Here is a 21,213-nt window from a genome sequence, read left to right as displayed (position 1 = left end):
CCGAACACACTGCCGGGCGGAAGTTACCGCCCGGCAGTGTGTTATTGTAAACAAAAGAGCCTGTGCCCTGCGCGATCTAGCGCAGGGCAAGGGAGCGCATCGGAGCATGAGATGCTCCGATGCTAGGCTCAGGGGGGCTGCCAGGGTGAAAATAAGGGTATGTCCGGGTTCAGCTCTGAACCCGGACAACCCCTTTAAGTCAAAGTACAAGTGTTCATGTCTCTACCACCTATTTTAAAATAATGACTTTAAAAAAAATGTATAACGTTATATAAATACTTTCTGTTGAGAGGAGTTTGTGTAACAAAAAAAGAAATTGACAACTATAATTTAAAATGACGTGTTAAAATGTTTTAATCAAAGGGATATTACTTACTTATAATGGTAAAAATGCTACAAAATCATGATGTTTTCTGTTCTAAGTATCCTTTCCTGAGCACCAATAAAATTCACATAAGGAATACAAGAATACTTTGAAGACCTGTAAGAAAACAGTACTCCACATTTGTCCATATGTACATGGCACTTATATCGTAGGACAGCATACATAGACAGAACTCAAAAGGCACATAAGTTATTAAAGTCCAGGAATGCTGTATATAGTCAGCGTTTTCTGATCATTTACTCCTTACACATTGGCACTTTTAGCATGGGTCGGTGAACCAGACCCCTGAGATGAATAATAAAATCGGTTCTCCATGAATGCTTGAGATTCTCCTGAACAGCAAACAATAACTATTCCTCCAAACAAGCAGAACGCTGCCCCAATCCATCCTGCGTACAAGGAGTAGCCGAAAGTCACAATGGTCGTCTCTTTGTGTGTGGACACAGGGAACCAGATAGTGGCCATGATGGAACTCAGCGCTATGGAAAAGAAAAGGAGAAGAAAGTTAGGAGGATGATAATGAACTGAGAGTCTTCACAGACTACTTTAGAAAATGCATAGACTAGGCTTTTAAAGTTTAAAACAGCCTTAAAGGGGTATTCCGGTTGGTACAAGTTATCCCCTATCCATCCTACTGCTTGGACCCCCACCAATCATGAGAACGGGCGCTCCATACCCCCTGCAGATTTCCTGAAATCACCAGAGCGGCCGGTCGCTGCTCCATTCATTTCTATTGTAGTTCCGGAGAAAGCAGAGTACAGGGTCCCTGTTCTTGTGATCAGTGGCGGTCCCAGTGGTAGGACCCACACTGATCTTAAAGGTATCCCATATCCTGTAACTTGTAATACCCTTTGTATTTTTCACAGTTTCCTTTTTTTACGAAAAACTTACACCTTCAAGGTTCATCCTCTCCACTGAAAGGAATCCTAAACGAATTCAATGATGCTGAAGTCTTGGTTCTTTTGCACAGCACTGTATATATAAATATTTAAAGGGCACTCATCACCATGAAATTCACCGATAAACCTGGCACAATGTCTTGTAGGACTAGCTCAGCTGAATGTAACAATATCTTTCACTTATTCTTTCTCTGCCTTCTTGATTGGGTTCCTGCATAGACATCTCGCCTAGCCCTGTCAATCTAGGGCTGTCAGGGGGAGAAGAAGCAGAGTGGCTTGGGCCCGCCCTCAGTGCACTTAACTGCAACAGATCACTAAGTGATAGGTATCACTACATTCAGCTAATCCTACAAGGCAATGTGCCTGGTTTATCAGACAGACTGATGAGCAAATTGTAGCAGATTGAAGCAGAAATAAATACATCCACAGCTTGTGAAATCCATCCTCTTTCACTTCAGCGCTTCAATTAAAGGTCAGTTATCCGTGTTCCTACAGCTGCTGACACCAACATCCCATCATTTAGAGGATTGGTGACTCATGTAGTACATTAAAGGTCAATTTACAGATGTGCAGAACTGCATATAAACAGGGATTTCCCATACATATATGAAATCTTGAATATGGTGAAGATTATTTTCAGATCAAGTACGCCTAATAAAACTTTCATAGCGTTGGTTTGTGTAAGGGGTAAAAAGAGGTTGTCTATACTCTTTATTTCAGGCAAGAGAGACTGGGATCAAACTGGACGACGGACTTTCATCTGAAGAAGGAAAACTGTAATTTTATTTCAAGGCACGGAGGCTCCTATTGCTTAACCCTTTCTTTACTGACACACAACAGCAGCAAAGAATCCATAACAAAATCAACCAATGGGCACACAGCCCTGCCCCTTAGTCCCAGTATAAAGGGACCACCCCTTCAGTCTGTCTTCCTCTTTCTTTGCTGCTGCACACAAGTTAAGTATTCCACCCTCCTCCTTGCAGGAGCTGGTGGTATTGTGACCTGTATATTTATATATTGTTGGTTTTTGTTCCAGGGGTTTGAGGTCGGATTATAGCTAATGCGCATTACCCGTTTTTCTCTGTACTATTTCCCAGTTATCTGGGACAACTCTCTGGTCCTTTTTTCCCCTCATTCCCCCCTTTGTGCGCCGCTTCTAGTAAGTAGTTTTTCCTATCCGTCTCTGTTTACTGGCGGTACACTTACCTTCTTGCCGCTGGCTTGGGGTGCCCGAGATCTCGCGATTATTGTTGCGGGATCTCGGGCAGTCTCTCTCTTTACTCCGGCAGCTTTTTTCCCGCCGGCAGCTGTTTCCCGCCGCTCCTCCTGTGCGCCGAGATCTCGCGAGTTTTCGGACGCCAGCCTAGATGAGCCGCACCGCTGCTTTCATTCGGTGGGCGTTCTCTCCTGCAGCGACACGGAACGGCGGCTCCTCTGTGCAGGGTGACTTACTCTGCTTAGTTAGTTAGCTTCTAGTTCTGGGATCAATTGTTTCTGTGACATAACCTTGCTGAGTGAGCTTTGTGCTGTCCTGCCATCTAGGTTATTAACCCTTGTAACGGATCACCTGGCACCCCGACCGGGTACCTCCGTTGAATGAATGCTCCTAGTGCTTTCCGAGGACTCCAAGCACTCCACTTGACACCGTACGCACTGCAGACCACACGAACTGCCGAAGCTTGGTTGAGGTCTCACCGTCTCCTACCCACCCTGGACCTACGACAAGGCTCCAGGCTCCAGTGGGTGGACCTCTCCTAAAACCAGAGATCAGGAACAGCCCTTAAAAGAGCTAGTAGTTATAGCCAGGGGAGTATACACGTATAGCAATCCCCACACACATGAGACGAGGCTCTATGTTGAAGGTGAAACAGGAACTGACTGTACTTCACGTACAGCCTCTTTTATTCACAAACCAAAAACATAGTACTGCCCACAGGGGTTTGAAATACAACCAATCAGTAATTAACAACACATACAATGTAACTACAGCAACCAATCGTTCACGCCCCCAGAGGACCAGAATGAAGACTGGGACATAGGTAAACATATCCCCACAATGCATCATGGTCTCCTCCCCTCTGTCTGGAGACAACCTGAGGAGCAATCCAATTATCTCTCAGAACAAAGGGAGATCGCCAATACACATGTAGATACAACAGGACAGACATCACCATTTAAACACACAATGGGACAATGGCACAATAGAAACACACCCAGCATTTTCCTCCCAAGCTGACAAGTTACAATTATTATAGATTGTTACAACTTTGTGAGTTTACATTGGCCATACATATAACTTACATTAATTCAAACAGTATAACGTGGGAACAAACCTATCCAAAATTCACTTGAATCGGTTCAGGGGTTTAAAAGTTAGTATATGGCCCATAATCCTGGGGCAAGAGGCCAGCAGCCAGTCCTCTCCAAAACCCAGTGGCGAGGTCGGTTTCGCCACACATCTCCCCCTCCCAGGGAAGACTAACCAGATACCTGACCTCACGGTCAGTACCTGAGTTAGTCTGGCAGTCCAACCACAACCCAATACTGGACCTGTTGAATCTTGGGGCCTGGCTCTGTTCTGTATGTCCCCAGCTGTTGAGTGGGCATCTGCTACTCCTCGCTTCCTTGTGGTTCTCCAGCTTGGAACTGTAGGTACTTGGTGGGCAGAGGCCGACTGCGCTCTGCCCAGATGCCAGCTCTTCCGCTGGGGTAGCCTGTGGGAAGTCCGGCTCTGGAGAAGAGGATAGAGGAGGGCAGAGGCCGACTGCGCTCTGCCCAGATGCCAGCGCTTCCGCTGGGGTAGCCTGTGGGAAGTCCGGCTCTGGAGAAGAGGATAGGGGAGGGCAGAGGCCGACTGCGCTCTGCCCAGATGCCAGCGCTTCCACTGGGGTAGCCTGTGGAAAGTCAGCCTCTGGAGAAGAGGATAGGGGAGGGCAGAGGCCGACTGCGCTCTGCCCAGATGCCAGCTCTTCCACTGGGATGTGGTCAGGGAATCCTATCCCCAGGACCTTGTTGCAGATCAGCTGTGGAGAGGAGGAATCGCTTACCTCCTCCTCCTGGCATTCCTGCAGGGTTGGTGGGGGATCTGAACCGGCCGTCCAGCATCCCGGTAGGCCTGGTGCAGAGACCGCGGTCCCATCTGCACCATCGGAGTTAGGGGTGCTGTCCCCCTCCTCCTCCTGGTATGCCTGCGGAGATGGCTGGAGATCTGGACCGACCGTCCAGCATCTCTGTAGGACTGGTAGAGAGACCTCGGTCCCATCTCCACCTGCCATCTGTGGGTCCTCCCAGGACCAGTCTGTGAGGTCCCTCAACATTTGCGAGTAAGGACCACCTGCGTCCACACCTGGCAACTCCGGCTGCTGTTGAGGGTCTGGGCCAGCTGCCCAGCATCCCGGTGGAGAGACCTCGGTCCCGTCTCCCCCTGCCTGTTGTGGTTCCTCACAGGACCAGTTTATGAGGACTTCTACCTCTGTAGCTGGTACTGAAGCAGGGGATACTTCAGTCGGGTCTTCCCAGCTGTAGGGTTGTAGGTCTGGGACTGCCACCCAGCTCTCTGGCAGTGTATATTGGGACCGAATTGAGCTGAAGAAGTATTGGTAGTCCTGCTCCAGCTCCCACTCCTTTGTCACTAGAGATGCCAGGTCTTGTCTCACCTCTCTCGCTGTAGCCCAATCATGCATAGCCTCCCTGTAGTCATAGATATCCCAGAACCGGGACGCTCCAGCATCTCCGAACTCCGGTTCTGCGAAGGCCTCAAACAACAGGCCAGGGCCATCAGAATTCTCACCCTCGGGTCTGTCGTGCTCAGCCATCCAGGGGGAGTGCCGAATCACATACCACCAGAGTGCCTGGTAGGCGTCATCTAGCCAAAGCTCCTTCCATACCAGGCTCTCCAGTTCTGTCACCCACTCATTCAGGGGCTTCTCTCCCAGAAGGGGCATTCGCAGGGCCACTCGCATCCGCAACTGCTGTTCCTCACTGGGGAGACACTCGCCCCGCCGCCGCTGGGCATTTTCCAGGGCATCATACCAGACGCCTTTCCGGACTGCATCCCTCCAGTCCGGGTCATCCTCATCCTTGTAGTGGAACGCTGTTTGAAGACTAGCCGATTCCATCCTGCTGTAGCCAGGGGCGCTGTACGGATACTAGCGTTACCCTCAATTTAGTAAATCCACGAACGGTGTCTCCGAGCTGCTTCTTCTCACACTAGGACGCCATCCCACTGCTTGCCACCAATGTAACGGATCACCTGGCACCCCGACCGGGTACCTCCGTTGAATGAATGCTCCTAGTGCTTTCCGAGGACTCCAAGCACTCCACTTGACACCGTACGCACTGCAGACCACACGAACTGCCGAAGCTTGGTTGAGGTCTCACCGTCTCCTACCCACCCTGGACCTACGACAAGGCTCCAGGCTCCAGTGGGTGGACCTCTCCTAAAACCAGAGATCAGGAACAGCCCTTAAAAGAGCTAGTAGTTATAGCCAGGGGAGTATACACGTATAGCAATCCCCACACACATGAGACGAGGCTCTATGTTGAAGGTGAAACAGGAACTGACTGTACTTCACGTACAGCCTCTTTTATTCACAAACCAAAAACATAGTACTGCCCACAGGGGTTTGAAATACAACCAATCAGTAATTAACAACACATACAATGTAACTACAGCAACCAATCGTTCACGCCCCCAGAGGACCAGAATGAAGACTGGGACATAGGTAAACATATCCCCACAATGCATCATGGTCTCCTCCCCTCTGTCTGGAGACAACCTGAGGAGCAATCCAATTATCTCTCAGAACAAAGGGAGATCGCCAATACACATGTAGATACAACAGGACAGACATCACCATTTAAACACACAATGGGACAATGGCACAATAGAAACACACCCAGCATTTTCCTCCCAAGCTGACAAGTTACAATTATTATAGATTGTTACAACTTTGTGAGTTTACATTGGCCATACATATAACTTACATTAATTCAAACAGTATAACGTGGGAACAAACCTATCCAAAATTCACTTGAATCGGTTCAGGGGTTTAAAAGTTAGTATATGGCCCATAATCCTGGGGCAAGAGGCCAGCAGCCAGTCCTCTCCAAAACCCAGTGGCGAGGTCGGTTTCGCCACAACCCTGTGAGTACCATACCCGGCCACGTCCTCCCAAAAGGCACCTACCTCAGCCCTAGGGACTCCCTCTCATAGTGGCTCCCCCCTACCACCTCAGAATATGGGGGTTATACCTTCTACTGGTGGCACTGCCCCTTTAACCGCTGATAATCAGGCCCTGTCCCTACAGAGGTCCATTTCTGAAGCCATTGTTTCGGCCATGGGATCCATGTCGTCAGTTTTGACGCACTCAATCTCACAGGTGCTTATTGCTAATACATCAGCTACGGTGTCCCATGCCCCCGTGGCCATGCCAGCCCCTGATGCCTCCAGAACTGATATGACTGATGGCCTTCATCCAATGACAGCGCGCCTCGGCCGCGCAAAAGAGCCTGTCCGCGCCAGGCAGAAAGAGCACGGCACTGGAAGTCAGCCCGGTCCCAACCCGAGCTAGAGTCCGATTCTAATGCAGAATCTGAGGAGGAGGCTTTGATAGAATCTTATAATGATTCCGAGGATCTAGACATTGATGGGTCACCTGTCCAAGGGACCTCTGTTTCCTTTTCGCCTTTTCCCCGGCGACTGGTAGAGGTCGACCCGGCGGACCCTGGTCATTCCGTTTCCCTTTTGGATCCGGCGGGTGTTCCGCTATTTGACCCGGACTCCCTATATCACCCCAGGTCCGCAGAATGGCTTCCGTCACCTCACGTGACCAGTTATCTGGAATCTATGGTCCGCAAGCCGCTTAGCAAAGAGGCACGGAACAAACTCCGGGCTGAATGCCCCCGACCGGCGATACCTAATAAGGTATGCGAAACCCCGATTGTAGACCCAAAGATGGTCCAATTCCTGTCGAAAACAGGATTTAGCCCCAAGAGAGGCCTAGACTCGGCTCTCAAAGCTTGTCAGGACAAGCTATTGGATATTATGGGGCCCCTGACAAAAATCTTTGATTTGGCAGAGTCCGCCATGTCGGAAGGTCAGCTGGTCGACCCGGAGGAACTCCGTGGTTGGGCCCAAAGAGCCATTTGCATGTCAGGAAATGCAAACACCTCCCTAAGTATTGAGAGGCGCAAGGCCATTCTCTTAAAAATCGAGCCGAAGGTGACTAATATGGCTCTATCAGAATCAGGTAAAGAGGCCCAAGGTTTCCTCTTTGGGGATCCCTTCATTAAGGAACTGGGGAAGTTCGTGGGGACCTTTACCGCCCTTGATAAAGCCCAAACATCAATGCGTAGAGTATTTAGTGGTAGGGTTTCCACAAGGGCCGGCAGTACTAGGGGCCGTCTGTCCGGCCGTTCCTCCTTCCAGACCCGAGGTTCGGGTCGAGGCTCCTTCACCTCCTACCGCCCGCCTATCCAGGACCATAGACACCAACCGTCCTTCTTCCCTTCCCGCGGTGCTCATTGACGGGGAAGACCTTACAGAGGAAATCCAAACCTCAGACGCCCATTTGGTAAGTCTACCTCCTCTTCTCCCTTTTTCGGAATGTTATGTAGGGGGCAGACTCCAACATTTTATGCATGTTTGGGCGTTCATTACCAACGACCCTTGGGTGCTGTCCACGGTTCAGGGCTTCCACATAGAACTGGTCACTCCCCCCGTGGTTCCAGCCCCACTTCCTTTAAAGTACCGTTCTCAGGTTTCCCGCAACCTTGTGGACGTGGATTACAAGCCCTTTATCTCAAGGGGGCGGTGGAACCGGCCCCTCTCGATCGCGACGGGGTGATCAGCAGTATTTTCCTGGTGGAAAAGAAAGGAGGCCAATTCCGTCCCGTCATCAATCTCAAGGCCCTAAATGCATTCGTCAGATACAGGCATTTCAAAATGGAGGGCATCCACCTCCTGAGGGACATGCTCTTGCCCGGAGACTGGATGGCCAAGTTAGACCTCAAGGATGCTTACTTGACGGTTCCAATAGCGCTCCCCTCCAGGGACCTTCTTCGTTTCCATTGGCAGGGGTCGATATGGCGCTTCACATGTCTCCCCTTCGGACTTTCGTCCGCCCCCTGGTGCTTCACCAAACTGTTGCGTCCGGTTGTGGCGTGGCTCCGCTGTCGGGGGGTGAGACTCATAATATATCTGGACGACATTCTGATTATGGCTGCGGACCGGACCTCTCTCCTGTCCCACCTTCAGTTGTCGATACACCTTCTATCCGCCCTGGGTTTCATAATCAACCGGGAGAAGTCTTGTCTGGTTCCTGCTCAGTCCATGGAGTTTCTCGGTTTCCAAGTGGACTCCCTCTCTTTGACTCTGAGTCTTCCTCCTTCGAAGGTACGGTCGATCCGCAAGGAGTTACGTCGCACCCTGTCTCTTCAGCAGGTTTCCCTACGTCATTTAGCCAGGGTGATAGGTCTCTTATCATCGTCCATTCAGGCCATCTTTCCGGCTCCCCTTCATTATCGGGCCCTCCAGCGTCTCAAAATAGCGCACCTGCAGGCCGGTGCTTCTTATGCGGATCTGATCTCTTTGGATCCGGAATCGAGGGACGAATTGGAATGGTGGATTGCCAATCTCTCTGCCTGGAATGGCAGGGCTCTGTTTGGCCCGCACCCAGATGTAGTTATAGAATCGGACGCCAGCCTTCACGGTTGGGGCGCCCATTGCGAGGGGGTCTCCACGGGAGGCCCTTGGGCCACGGGGGAGTCTCACTTACACATCAATGCCCTGGAACATCTGGAGGGTTCCTTTGCCATTCGCAGCTTCACCTGCGGGAGGGCCAGGGCATGTATTCGCCTTCGGATGGACAACATCTCGGCCGTCCGTTACATCAATTCCATGGGGGGTACCCGTTCATCGATGTTGACACATCTGGCCAAAGACTTTTGGGATTATTGCCTGGCCCACAACGTATCGGTGGTGGCGGAATACCTACCGGGATTACACAACACACTGGCCTATTGGAACTCACGCTACATCTCAGATGCCAGCGACTGGAGGTTAGACGTGGAGGTTTTTTCTGTCATCAAATCTCGTTGGGGCCCGTTTTCGATCGACCTCTTTGCTTCACGCTGGAACCCCCAACTTCCCAGATACTTCAGCTGGAGACCAGACCCGGCCGCGGAGGCGGTGGATGCCCTTCTTCAACAATGGTCGGAGGGCGTGATGTATGCTTTTCCACCGTTCTCGCTGATCCCGCGGATTTTGGCCAAGATACGCCTGCAAGCCTTGGAGCTGGTGTTAGTACTTCCTTTTTGGGGCACTCAGTCGTGGTTCCCTCAACTCTTGGAGCTTCTGGTGGAGATTCCCCTTCTACTTCCTCTCCGGACGTCACTGCTTCTGGATCCTCTGAACCATCCTCATCCTCTGGTGGCGGACGGATCCCTTCGTCTACTGGCGTGCAGAGTGTCGGGTTGTCATGGCAGACCGAGGGACTTTCGGAGATGGCTATTTTCCTATTGGAAAGTGCGTGGGCCCCGGGTACCAGAAGAGCCTATAGGGCAGCTTGGAGATCTTGGGCTGGTTGGTGCCTCCTTCGGAACCTGGATCCCTCTACAGCTGCTGTAGGTGAGTTGATTCAATTTCTCAGTTCCCTTTTTGAAGACGGGAAAGCCTATCGTACTATAAATGTGTTTCGGTCAGCTATTTCCTCCGGACATAGGGGATTCGATGGTTGTCCTGCTGGACGTCATCCTTTGGTGTGCCGGTTGCTCAAGGGCTCCCGGTTTGCGCGGCCTCCGTTTTGTCTTTTCTTTCCACCTGGCACGCCAATGAGGACTTATCCCTTCGCCAACTTTCGGCCAAGTTGGTCACCCTTTTTTGCCTTATCTCTTGCAAGAGGGTTTCCGATGTTCGGGCTTTGGATCATGACGCCCGGTCTTTCACCCCGGAGGGCGTTACATTTAACATCTCTCGACGTACCAAAACTAATATCACGTCGGTATCTTACCCTGTTTTTCCTTCTTCGACGGCGCTCTGCCCGGTCGCTTGTCTAAGGGAGTACGAGTCTAGGACTCGGTCCTTACGGTCCTCTTCTGCTTCTCAATTGTTTATTTCTTTTCGTAGGCCATTTGCTCCGGTGGCCGCAGTAACTCTCTCACGTTGGGTGAAATGGATCTTGTCTCTGTCTGGGATTGACACTTCCATTTTTACGGCGCATTCCGTTCGTAGTGCTTCTGCAACTTCTTTAACTCTGTCTGGGGCACGTCTGGAGGACGTCATGAGGTTGGCGGATTGGTCCCGTGTCTCCACCTTTAGGGAATTTTACTTTCGACCGGATCTGCATCTGTTCGCTTCTATTGTAGACAGACTTTAAACTAGCAATAGGAGCCTCCGTGTCTTGAAATAAAATTGTATGATTTTCCTAAAATATGACGTAAAGTCATGATTTTATGAAAGACACGGAGGCGAGTATTGCCCCGCCCATTATTTATCCCTCCCTTGGGTTTTTCTGTGATATGTTTATGATGTTATTTTGTTGTTTCAAGTTATTTATTTATGATTGACTGATGTTAATTTATTGGTGCTTGTTACCGCATATGGTGTTCCAGATGTATGTATGATATACGCGTCTTTGACGTTCTTGCTATTATTATTATTTATTTTCTTTTAAGGTTGACCCCAGCGCTGCTGTTGGACTACTGTGAGTGTCTTCTACGGTTTCTGTTGACGCCGTGCCTCCAAGTTAGTTGTTCGAGGACGTGGTGATCGCTTCGTTGGAGTTTCCTGGTTCCGGTTGTTCCAGTTATTCCGTTGGTGGACTTGTTGAGACAAAGAAAGAGGAAGACAGACTGAAGGGGTGGTCCCTTTAAACTGGGACTAAGGGGCAGGGCTGTGTGCCCATTGGTTGATTTTGTTATGGATTCTTTGCTGCTGTTGTGTGTCAGTAAAGAAAGGGTTAAGCAATACTCGCCTCCGTGTCTTTCATAAAATCATGACTTTACGTCATATTTTAGGAAAATCATACAATTCAAGTGGTGAATACTTAATTTAATCGCCGTCTATAAATCTCGGGTGAATTACCGTAATTGCTCAGTCATAAGAGACTTCAACAGGGAGTTATTGAAATACTAAAGCCTCAGAGGGGGAGGTGTTCTACTTACTAATATTACCAATATTGAATGTATTCACTCCTGTCTAACAAGGGAGCAGAGTAGTCACTGAGTCAATCACTTTACAGTGGGGGATATTAGAGAATTCGGTACGACTTGTTTAGTTTAAAACTTGGTTTATAAATTATATTACTAATTAATGAGGACCTATCAACTCTCCTGACACGTCTAGGAAATAACTGTATTCCATATGAAATAATACTCATGCTGTGCTGTTTTTCTATAATTCATGCTGGAAGTTTTAAAAAAGGTATAACTGGGTGTTACCAGTTGGAGGGGAGGGGGGTGCAGAGTCTGACACTATCCAATCAGTGCTGCCAGTGTCAGACTGTCCAGGGCCACATGCCTAAGGGCTCATGCACAAGAATGTATTTTCTTTCCGTGTCCGTTCCATTTTTTTTGTAGACCGTATACGGAACCATTCATTTCAATGGGTCCGCAAAAAAAACGGAAGTTACTCCGTGTGCATTCTGTTTCCGTATGTTGTATTTCCGTTTCGTAAAGAAATAGAACATATCCTATTATTGTCCGCATTACGGACAAGGATAGGACTGTTCAGTTAGGGGTCAGCTGTTCCGTTCCGCAAAATACAGAATGCACACGGAAATCATCCGTATTTTTTGCGGATCTGTTTTTTGCGGACTGCAAACTACATACGGTCGTGTGCATGAGCCCTAACTGTTAACAACCAGTTGTAGTTTTATTCCTTGCTTTTAGGGCTCATGCACACGACCGTTGTTGTTTTGTGGTCCGTTTTTTACGGATCCGTTGTTCCATATCTGTGGTTTTATTTTCTCTGATTTACGTCCTCTTCCATTCCGTTATTCCATAAATCATATCCGTATGCGATCCGTTTTTTGCGGATTGGAAACGCAAACAGTAACTTATTATTCACCAAACACATGAGCAATATGGGCTGGGCATAGCATTTCTACAGTATGGATCCGCAAAATACGGATGAAATACGGATGACATACAGATGTGTTCCGTGTGCAATCCGTATTTTTTGCTGACCCCTTGACTTGAATGGGGCCTCGGGCCGTGATTTGCGGACAATAATAGGACATGCACTACTTTTTTGCGGAACGGAAATACGGAAACAGAATGCACACGGCGTACCTTCCGTTGTTTTTGCAGACCCATTGAAGTGAATGGTTCCGCATACGGTCCGCAAAAAAAACGGAATGGAGACGGAAAGAAAATACGCTCGTGTGCATGAGCCCTTAGTAGAAGTAATAGAGGAAAGGAGCAACATAGAATTATATGAAAAGATGATCCTCAATTGTTGTGGCTAAAACTGACATGTCAGAAGGGGTGACAGCTCCTCTTTAAAAGTTTGAGTGTTTTGGGGGAGATACAAAATGGGCAGATTTACCAATTTGTTGCAGGGCAGGAGACGTTTGTCTACATTTATAACCACCACCGGTTGGATTACCGAGCCCCACCTATTTCTATCAAGCCACACCCCCTTGATGAACGACGAGTAGGGGTTTTCTCTAAAACCAGATGAGCTAAATTGCATCAAAAATGGACCAAAGCACCGCATTTTGGTGCAATTTCCAACAACATCTGATGAACTCCCATTAGTAAATGTGGGACAATATTTATGCATATATTTAGTGCCACTAGATAATAATTATGATCCCCCTTGTAAAGAATGTCAGGTTCTGCAGGGTCCAATGGACCTGCCTGCACCTAACAATTTTCGATAAATCTCATGTGTGTTAAAAGTGGTCTAATCTTATACTGTATGTGTGTGATAACTGAGTAGATCAGAGCTTATTACATGTGAAGATGGTGGACTCGGTTTGTTAGGTTTAGAATTAGACTTTGGAGAATGGATGCAAGTTTTGCTTATCTCTAGGTGAATTCAATGCCAAGCACGTTTTCTAGAGAACCAGTCGTCCGGGAGTCAGAAGGTGAATTTACAGGGAACAGGGACGCGTTCACCTATTCAGACAGTATCAGTTCTCCATCAGCGCTGGATGTGACTCATGATGAATCTTTCCTCATTTCACCTTGGACATTACTCATCTGTTTTCCAAGCCGGATAGCTCGTCATGAACACAGACATAAGGCACAGCAATACCAGCTTTAGGGGAAATAGGGGCTGATTATTCCGAACTCTATACTAACTCTAAACTCTGCTTTTCCATCATTCTTTGCTGTGCTTGAGTGATCTGTATTCCGGTATAATGAAAATGGATGGGTTATAAGATAAAGATGTAAAGATAGCAATATAATCAGAGAGCTGACTGGTGTGGTGACATACAGAAGCATGTGAATGATATGCAGTGTTTTGCGGTTATTGTCTGGCAGTGTATTTCTGTCAGTTTTAGAAAATATTTTCATGCTTCATACAATAAAAATACTGGAGCATATTTTCTCTGTTATTCCTCCTGGAAATGTATGAATACATTGACACCTGGAGATTACCATTCCCTTTGTCAATTAGGCATATCACTACACACTATGGGGGACATTTATCAAATCTGCTATGCTAGATTTGTGGCATAAAAATTCCACTTTTGAATGGGATTTATAGGTCATCAGTATCTGATCAGTGGGGGTCCAACACACAGGACCCCTGTTGATCAGCTGTTTGAAGAGGCTGCAGCACTCAGGTGAGCACTGTGGCCTCCTAGCAGCTAACCAAGCACAGCACCAGCCATTGGATAGTGGCTGTGCTTGGTATTGCAGATCAGCCCCTTTAACTTGAATGAGACTATGCTCCACCTAGACCAATGAATGTGACATCACTGGCCTTGGAAGAGGCCATGGCACTCACTGGAGCGCCACAACCTTTTCAAGCAGCTGATCTGTGGGGGTGCTGGGAGTCAGAATCCCACTATCCTGAGGATAGGTCATCAAAAGCACATACTCGGACAACCCCTTTAATAAATCTCCCAGGTGCCTCCTACTCTGCACTGTAAATACTTTGTGAATTTGTGTTCTATAAACTGCCAAGAAGTATGAAGGAAGAAAGTAGTAAGTGCTCTGAGTATAACATCCTCATAAAAGTGGTGGGCACCTTCCAAGCGTACTCAGTAACTGGCCTACTAAAGAAAGTTGAGTATATTTTCCGACATTATAAAGAATATAGCACTGCAATATACTGTACGTAAACATTTTAGCAGACGGGAGAATATTCATGAATGATAGGAGTTGTACTTTATTATATCTTTTAATGGGACAACACTGAAGATATGACACTGATACCATGTAAAGTAGTCAGTTTACAGATTGTATCACAGTGTACATTTGGTGTGCCCTCAAAATAACCCAACACACAGCCATTAATGTCTAAACCGCTGGCAACAAAAGTGACTACACCCCTAAGTGAAAATGGCCAAATTGTGCCCAATGTGTCAGCATTTTGTGTGGCCACCATTATTTTCCATCACTGCCTTAACTCTCTTGGGCATGGAGTTCACTAAAGCTTCACAGGTTGCCACTGGAACCCTCTTCCACTCCTCCATGACAACATCACGGAGCTGGTGGATGTTAGAGACCTTGTGCTCCTCCACTTCTGTTTGAGGATGCCCCACAGATGCTTAATAAGCAGGGGCGGACATACCACCTGTCCAGCCCGTTCAACTGCACAGGGGCCCAGTGCGGGAGGGGGGCCCTTTCTGACCGGCAGCAGGAGTGGAGATGAGCGCTTCCATTGTGAAGCGCTCATCTCTATATTCATCTGTATCGCCGTCCTCAGGACAGCGATACGGATGAATAGTGTTGAGGGGCAGGGGAGAGGCATCTCCCTTGCTCGTTTCTCTGATAGACTGCAGGCCTAGTGCCTGTAACCTATCAGAGGCCGGTGCAGGCGGCGCAATGACGTAATCGCGCCGCGTGAGCTGTACAGCACGGAACACAGGTCGGAAGAGGCCTGAATCAGCATGGAGGTAAGTATGTGAGTTTATTGTTTCTCATTATTTTTAGTATAGTATGGCAAGAAGGGGGGTAGGGGGCCCTATATACTGGCACATTATGGGGGGCACTATGAAGAAGAGGGGGGAAGGAGCACTATGGGGGCATCTACTGGAGGCCCTATATACTGGCACATATTATGGGGGGGCACTGGGGCATCTACTGCGGGCCCTATACACTGGCACACATTTTGGGGGGCACTATGGAGAAGTGGGGGTGAGCACTATGGGGGCATCTACTGGGGGCACTATATTCTAGCACATATTATGGGGGGGCCCTATGGGGGCCTCTACTGGGGGCCCCTATACACTGGCACACATTATGGGGGGCACTATAGAGAAGTGGGGGGAAAGGAGCACTATGGGGCATCTACTGGGGGCCCTATATACTGGCACACATTATGGGGGCACTATGGAAAAGGAGGTGAGAAAGGAGCACTATGGGGGCATCTACTGGAGGCCCTATATACTGGCACACATTATGGGGGACACTATGGAGAATTGGGGGGGAAAGGAGCACTATGGCGCATCTACTGGGGGCCCTATATACTGGCACACATTATAGGGGGCTCTATGGACAAGTGGGAGGAAAGGTATACTATGGGGGCAACTACTTGGGGCCCTATATACTGGCACACATTATGGGGGGCAATATGAAAAATGGGGGAGAAGAACACTATGGGAGCATTATATAGGGACATTTAATACTGGCACCCATTTTGGTACCACTATGGGGAAGGGGGGAGAGGAGCGTTATGGGGGCATCTATGTGGGGCAGTCTATAGGGGCATTTTATACTGGCACACTATGGAAGGCACTATGGGGATCTGGGAGGAGCACTATGGGGGCACTATATAGGAGTATTTTATACTGGCACAAATTATAGGAGCACTATGGGCACCTAAGCTCAACTGGGGGAACTAAAAGTGTTTTTTGTAGTGGCACACAGTACGGGTCATTGGAACACATTAGGGCACTCTGGGGACATTGGCTATACTGGGGGCACTAAGAGGAGTTTTTTTTTTTACTGCCACACAACGGGGTATTTTTTGTACTGGCGCACACTATAAGGTGGCGTTTTTCTACTGTCACACATTATAAAGAGAATTATTACTACCAATATTAAAGTGTATCAATGGGGAGCCCCTTCCTCAGCATTACCGCTGAGGAAGGGGCTTGATCCCCGAAACGCGTCCGGTATACGACAGCAAAGTTTTTTCCGTTGAAGTCCTGAGGTGCCGATATTGAAAGGCAGCCCTCCGGACCCCCACTGAGTGAACTTTTGTGCGAATACAAGCACATAGTCCGGACTCTAGGACCTAACTCACGTACCAGCCTTCCAAAGAGCCGCGTGGATCACGTGGGGCGTAACCAGGTCATGTGGGACGCCGCGTTCGAGACCTTGAGACCACACGGGACGCCGATGTGAGTCTAAGTGGCTGACCAAGGATTTCCCTCAAGTGACACAAGAGGGGTAACGTACTTTGCCCCACGGGGCTGTATTGACGTACCAACATATGCGATTTGCACCACGCTTATACGCTGCACACGGCGATTGAGTGCGGTCCTATATTCGGCCAAATAGGATCGCACATCTTGATATAACACTGCAGCTGGATTCGGACTGTCCACATCGGGATCGGGTCCACAGCCTTGATTGGCGGCTATTTGTGTTTTTTGTAACATTGTATTAGGGTCCAAGAGGTGCAACAGCACTGTTTTATGTATGTATTTTATGTGAGCCTTTTATGTGAGCATTTTATGTGTATTAAATTAGGTTATTGATACCCTATATTGGATGTTTTCAGGTAATTGAGTGCCCTCCAACTATTTATTTACTTTACATTTTCTGATTCGGATTTGGGTGAATCCGTGGAGTGAGCACCGGTTCCTTGGGGAGAAGGTGGGGTGAGCCGCTGAACACTGGTATACTCTTAAAGTGTATCAAGTTGCTACAATAGCGCTCCTTGCTAGGCTGTACCTGGTGTGGTTGCAGTATCGCAGCAGGACCGCACCAACTGCTGCATTCAGTAAAGGTACTACAATATTCTATAACTATACCGCGCCTTTAACGTGCCTATATTTTCTAGGAGGATAGTGTAGAACTTCGTATCATACCACGTATCCTTCACAATACAGAAATCCCTTATTGTATTTTGTTTAATTTATCTTGCGGCTGGTTGTTCTCTGGTTATTACTACCAGGGGCATTATGGTGGGCTTTATTACAACAGGGGGACTATGGGAGCATTATTACTTCTGGGACACAATTACTGTTGGGGGCCCTGTAGGGGCACTATTACTACTAAGTGCACTCTGGCACAGAATTATTACTATTTTTTGGATTTTGGGGAGCACTATTACTGTGGGGGCACCCTGGCACAGTATCAGCTTAGCACAGTTCTTTTGGGGGATGTTATGTTTACACCATTAGTGTCAGGGGCACTATTTGCTGGGTGCAGGTATTTTTTAGAGCATTGTGTTCCAATAATTATTGAAGGGGAACTATCTGTGTGTAACTAGTATTTTCAGGGGGTTTATCTGCAGTATAGTTTTGGGGAGCATAGCGTCTCAGTTATGGGGGTGCATGATGGAATGTTGAGAAGGTAGCAGGATGATGGAAAAGTAGGAATCTAAAATATCTGTTTGTCAATCTCCTCATACAGCTTTATTTGGGACATAATCCTTCTCCACTCCTCAAATATGGGGGATATGGGGGATCCCCATCTCTTAACTATCAGAACCTTTGCTATCAAGCAGCCCTTCAACCAGATCAAATGGTATACAGAAGAGTTTGGCTTTTCTGGTATATAGGCGCCCAAAATCACAGAGATCACAAGATTGGGGGAAATCCCCCTGGAGTGCTGTAAATACCTGCTCCCAAAACCGCTTTATCACGCAACATTCCCATAAAAGATGGATATATCCGACGTTAGGGCTGCCACACTTTTGACATAAAAATTCACGACCTCTGTCATTAGCAAACTTAGCCTGCATTTGTGGTGTATAATACAACCTATGCAAAATTTTAAACTGGATCAATCTATAACTGGTTGCAGAAATTACCTTTTTCGTATTTTTAAAAATCTGTGGCCAGGGGAGAGGGGAGATTCCCAATTCCCGTTCCCATTTAGGCATACTTTTAGTGTTGAATCTATTTTTATTGAATAGAAAAAGAACACAACAATCATACATAGCAACCAAGACATTGTATGAAAAGTATATCTCCAATTCCATTTCCAAGACCATGTAAAACATAAAATAAAGTGCACAGATGGATTCAGAGACCACCATATTTCTCTGGGACGCAACCATGAAGACCAGAGAAAACAAATGCCATCAAATAAATGCTAAAGGAGAGGTTCAGCAATATTAGATACATACAGTACGATATGAAGAACCTTGACTACTGAAAGGGAAGGCAAAAGGAACTTAGGACACAATCCTGAGATACTCAGTGATGGCGTTTTGAACAAAGGGCTACTAATATGTAACTCTTAAGTGAAACAGATTAAATCGTTAACCTAGGAGAGACAGGGGGACAGACAAGAACAAAACACGACGAAACAAAAGACAGGGGAGGGAGGGGGGGTGGAAAGTAGGGGGGGCGGGGGGGAAGGGGAAAGGACAAGACATCATATCACGTATCCCAGGTACAGTCACCTGAGACCAACCAGGTTTGAAAACGAGAGGAGCTCCTAAATTGATTCCAAGGTTCCCAGGTTAGTGCAAATGTTTGGACTTGGTTACAGGCCTCAGCTTCCATTTCTTCCATCCTGAATAAGGCATCCAGGGCACGTATCCACGTAATTCTCTGCAAACTGTCTGAGGATCTCCACTGGCGTGGTATGATCTGTCTCATAGAAAGGACAAATGTTTTAAGTACTCCCTTTTTGACATGTTTGATCCTACCCGGGAATATAGAGAGCAGGGCAATCAAAGGGGAGGGAGATATAGTAGACCGGTAAAGTGCATTATACAGAACATTTAGGCATACTTTTAAAGGAAGTCACCGTGGACAGTGAAACTCGCAATTTCGCATAAATCTGTGCCATTTTTATCTTTTTCCCTAAGTGAGAAAAACAATAATCAAAAAGTAAGTGTTGTTGGGTGATCATATATGTTTTATTAAGTGTAGCTTCGTATGCATGTTTTAAGCGTGCATACATAAACTGGTCTAAAAACGAAATATTTGTGAAATTGAAGTCCCCTAATACCTTAAAACGGTCTGCAACAAGCAAATGTGCCACTCTAGTGATACCCCTACGACTCCAATAAGTGTAATCAGTTATTTTCAAAAATTCTGGTAAGTTCTGATTCTCCCACAACGGGGTAAAATGAAGCAGATGTGACACCTGCAGAGTCGTTTTCAATGTATCCCAGACCCTCTGGAGAGCCCTCGGGATCAAGCAACTACTGTCCAAACCTCTAAACTGTGCTGTTTCAAAAAAAAATAATCAAGTGACCTACCAGTTACCCTAGTTAAATATTGCCCAAGTGCATTCTCTCTAAAGTTACAGCATCTTTGTAGCTGCACAGAAAAGAAATACCCTTGAAAGAAAGGAAGTGCCAATCCCCCCTCTGACTCGGCCAGCCACAAGTACCTCTGCTTTATACGAACCCTCTTCCTCCCCCAAATTAGGTTGTTTATTAAAGCTTCTAGTCTATAAAAGAAGGCATCCTCTATCCAGATGGGGGAGGCACAGATCGGATACAAAACCAGAGGTAATATGATCATTTTAACTAATGCCAGTCGATCGGATTGCGATATTATCAATTTTTGCCAGGCTCTGATTTTCCCCTTTACTTTATCTATTACCGGGGAAAGATTTAAGTCTTAAAATCTACTTATAGGGACACCTATCTTTATCCCCAGATAGTCCAGAGAGTCATCCAAAGACAACATCCGAACCCGCGAACCCCCCTCGGGGGCATTTCGATTTAGCGGGAGGACTTTTTGAGCCCAATTGATTAAATAACCAGAAAGTAGACTAAACTCGTCTATCACCTACATAACATGAGGGACAGCTTTCCTGCCCTGATCCAGAAAGAGGATAACATCGTCTGCATAGAGCCTAATTTTATCACTCTCTCCAGCTACCCCAAAGCCCCGAATCTGATCATTCAAATGGATCCTACAAGCCAACGGCTCCATAAATAGCGCAAATAAGAGGGGAGGGAGCGGGCAACCCTGTCTCGTACCGCGTTGAAGCTCAATAATAGAGGAGTGAACCTCATCAATGTTAACTCGGGCTATTGGTTGGGTGTATAGCAGTTTAGTCATTGCGATAAAAGTGGTCCCTAATCGGAAATGTGCCATAGTTCGCCACGGGAAGGACCACTCCACCCTGTCGAACGCTTTAGCAGCATCCAATGACAAGATGGAGTGGTCTGGAGCCCCCTCCCCTACCGACAGGTTCAGATACACCCCGTAAAGATTCGCCTGAATCTGTCTCCCGGGAATAAATCCTGTTTGATTAGAATGAACCAGGGTTGCAATTACTCGTTTAAGACGGTTTGCTAAGGATTTAGCAAAAATCTTATAGTCTGTATTGAGGAGTGATATGGGCCTATAAGACCCAACCTCACTCTCGTTCTTATCTTTTTTAAGAATTAAAAGGATAATTGCCTCCCTGAAGGATGGAGGGAGGGATCCGTAGCTATATGATTCATTAAGAACCTGCAGCAGATTAGGGAGAAGTGCCTTAGCGTGGTACCTATAGAGTTCAAATGGCAAACCATCCGCCCCAGGAGAGGAGTTATATTTAACCGAGCGAAGAGCATCCTCTAACTCTGCCTGTCGTATAGGATGATCGAGCATTCTGGTTTCC

The 21,213-nt window shown here is 47.4% G+C and overlaps 1 protein-coding gene across 1 annotated transcript in view; it reads right to left on the bottom strand.

The window, feature by feature from the left end:
• Window positions 1-352: 352 nt before the first annotated feature.
• Window positions 353-21,213, bottom strand: part of CLDN11 (claudin 11) — a 68,168-nt gene continuing 47,307 nt past the window's right edge. Inside the window, exon 3 of the mRNA XM_040428219.1 lies at window positions 353-864. Coding sequence (XP_040284153.1) covers window positions 629-864 — 236 coding nt within the window. The 3' untranslated portion in view covers window positions 353-628. The remainder of the gene's footprint in view (window positions 865-21,213) is intronic.

The sequence above is a fragment of the Bufo bufo genome, chromosome 4, assembly GCF_905171765.1.
Source record: "Bufo bufo chromosome 4, aBufBuf1.1, whole genome shotgun sequence".
Classification (NCBI taxonomy): domain Eukaryota; kingdom Metazoa; phylum Chordata; class Amphibia; order Anura; family Bufonidae; genus Bufo; species Bufo bufo.
Note: the sequence above shows the minus strand (reverse complement) of the source record. Positions and strands in the feature narration are given on the sequence as shown.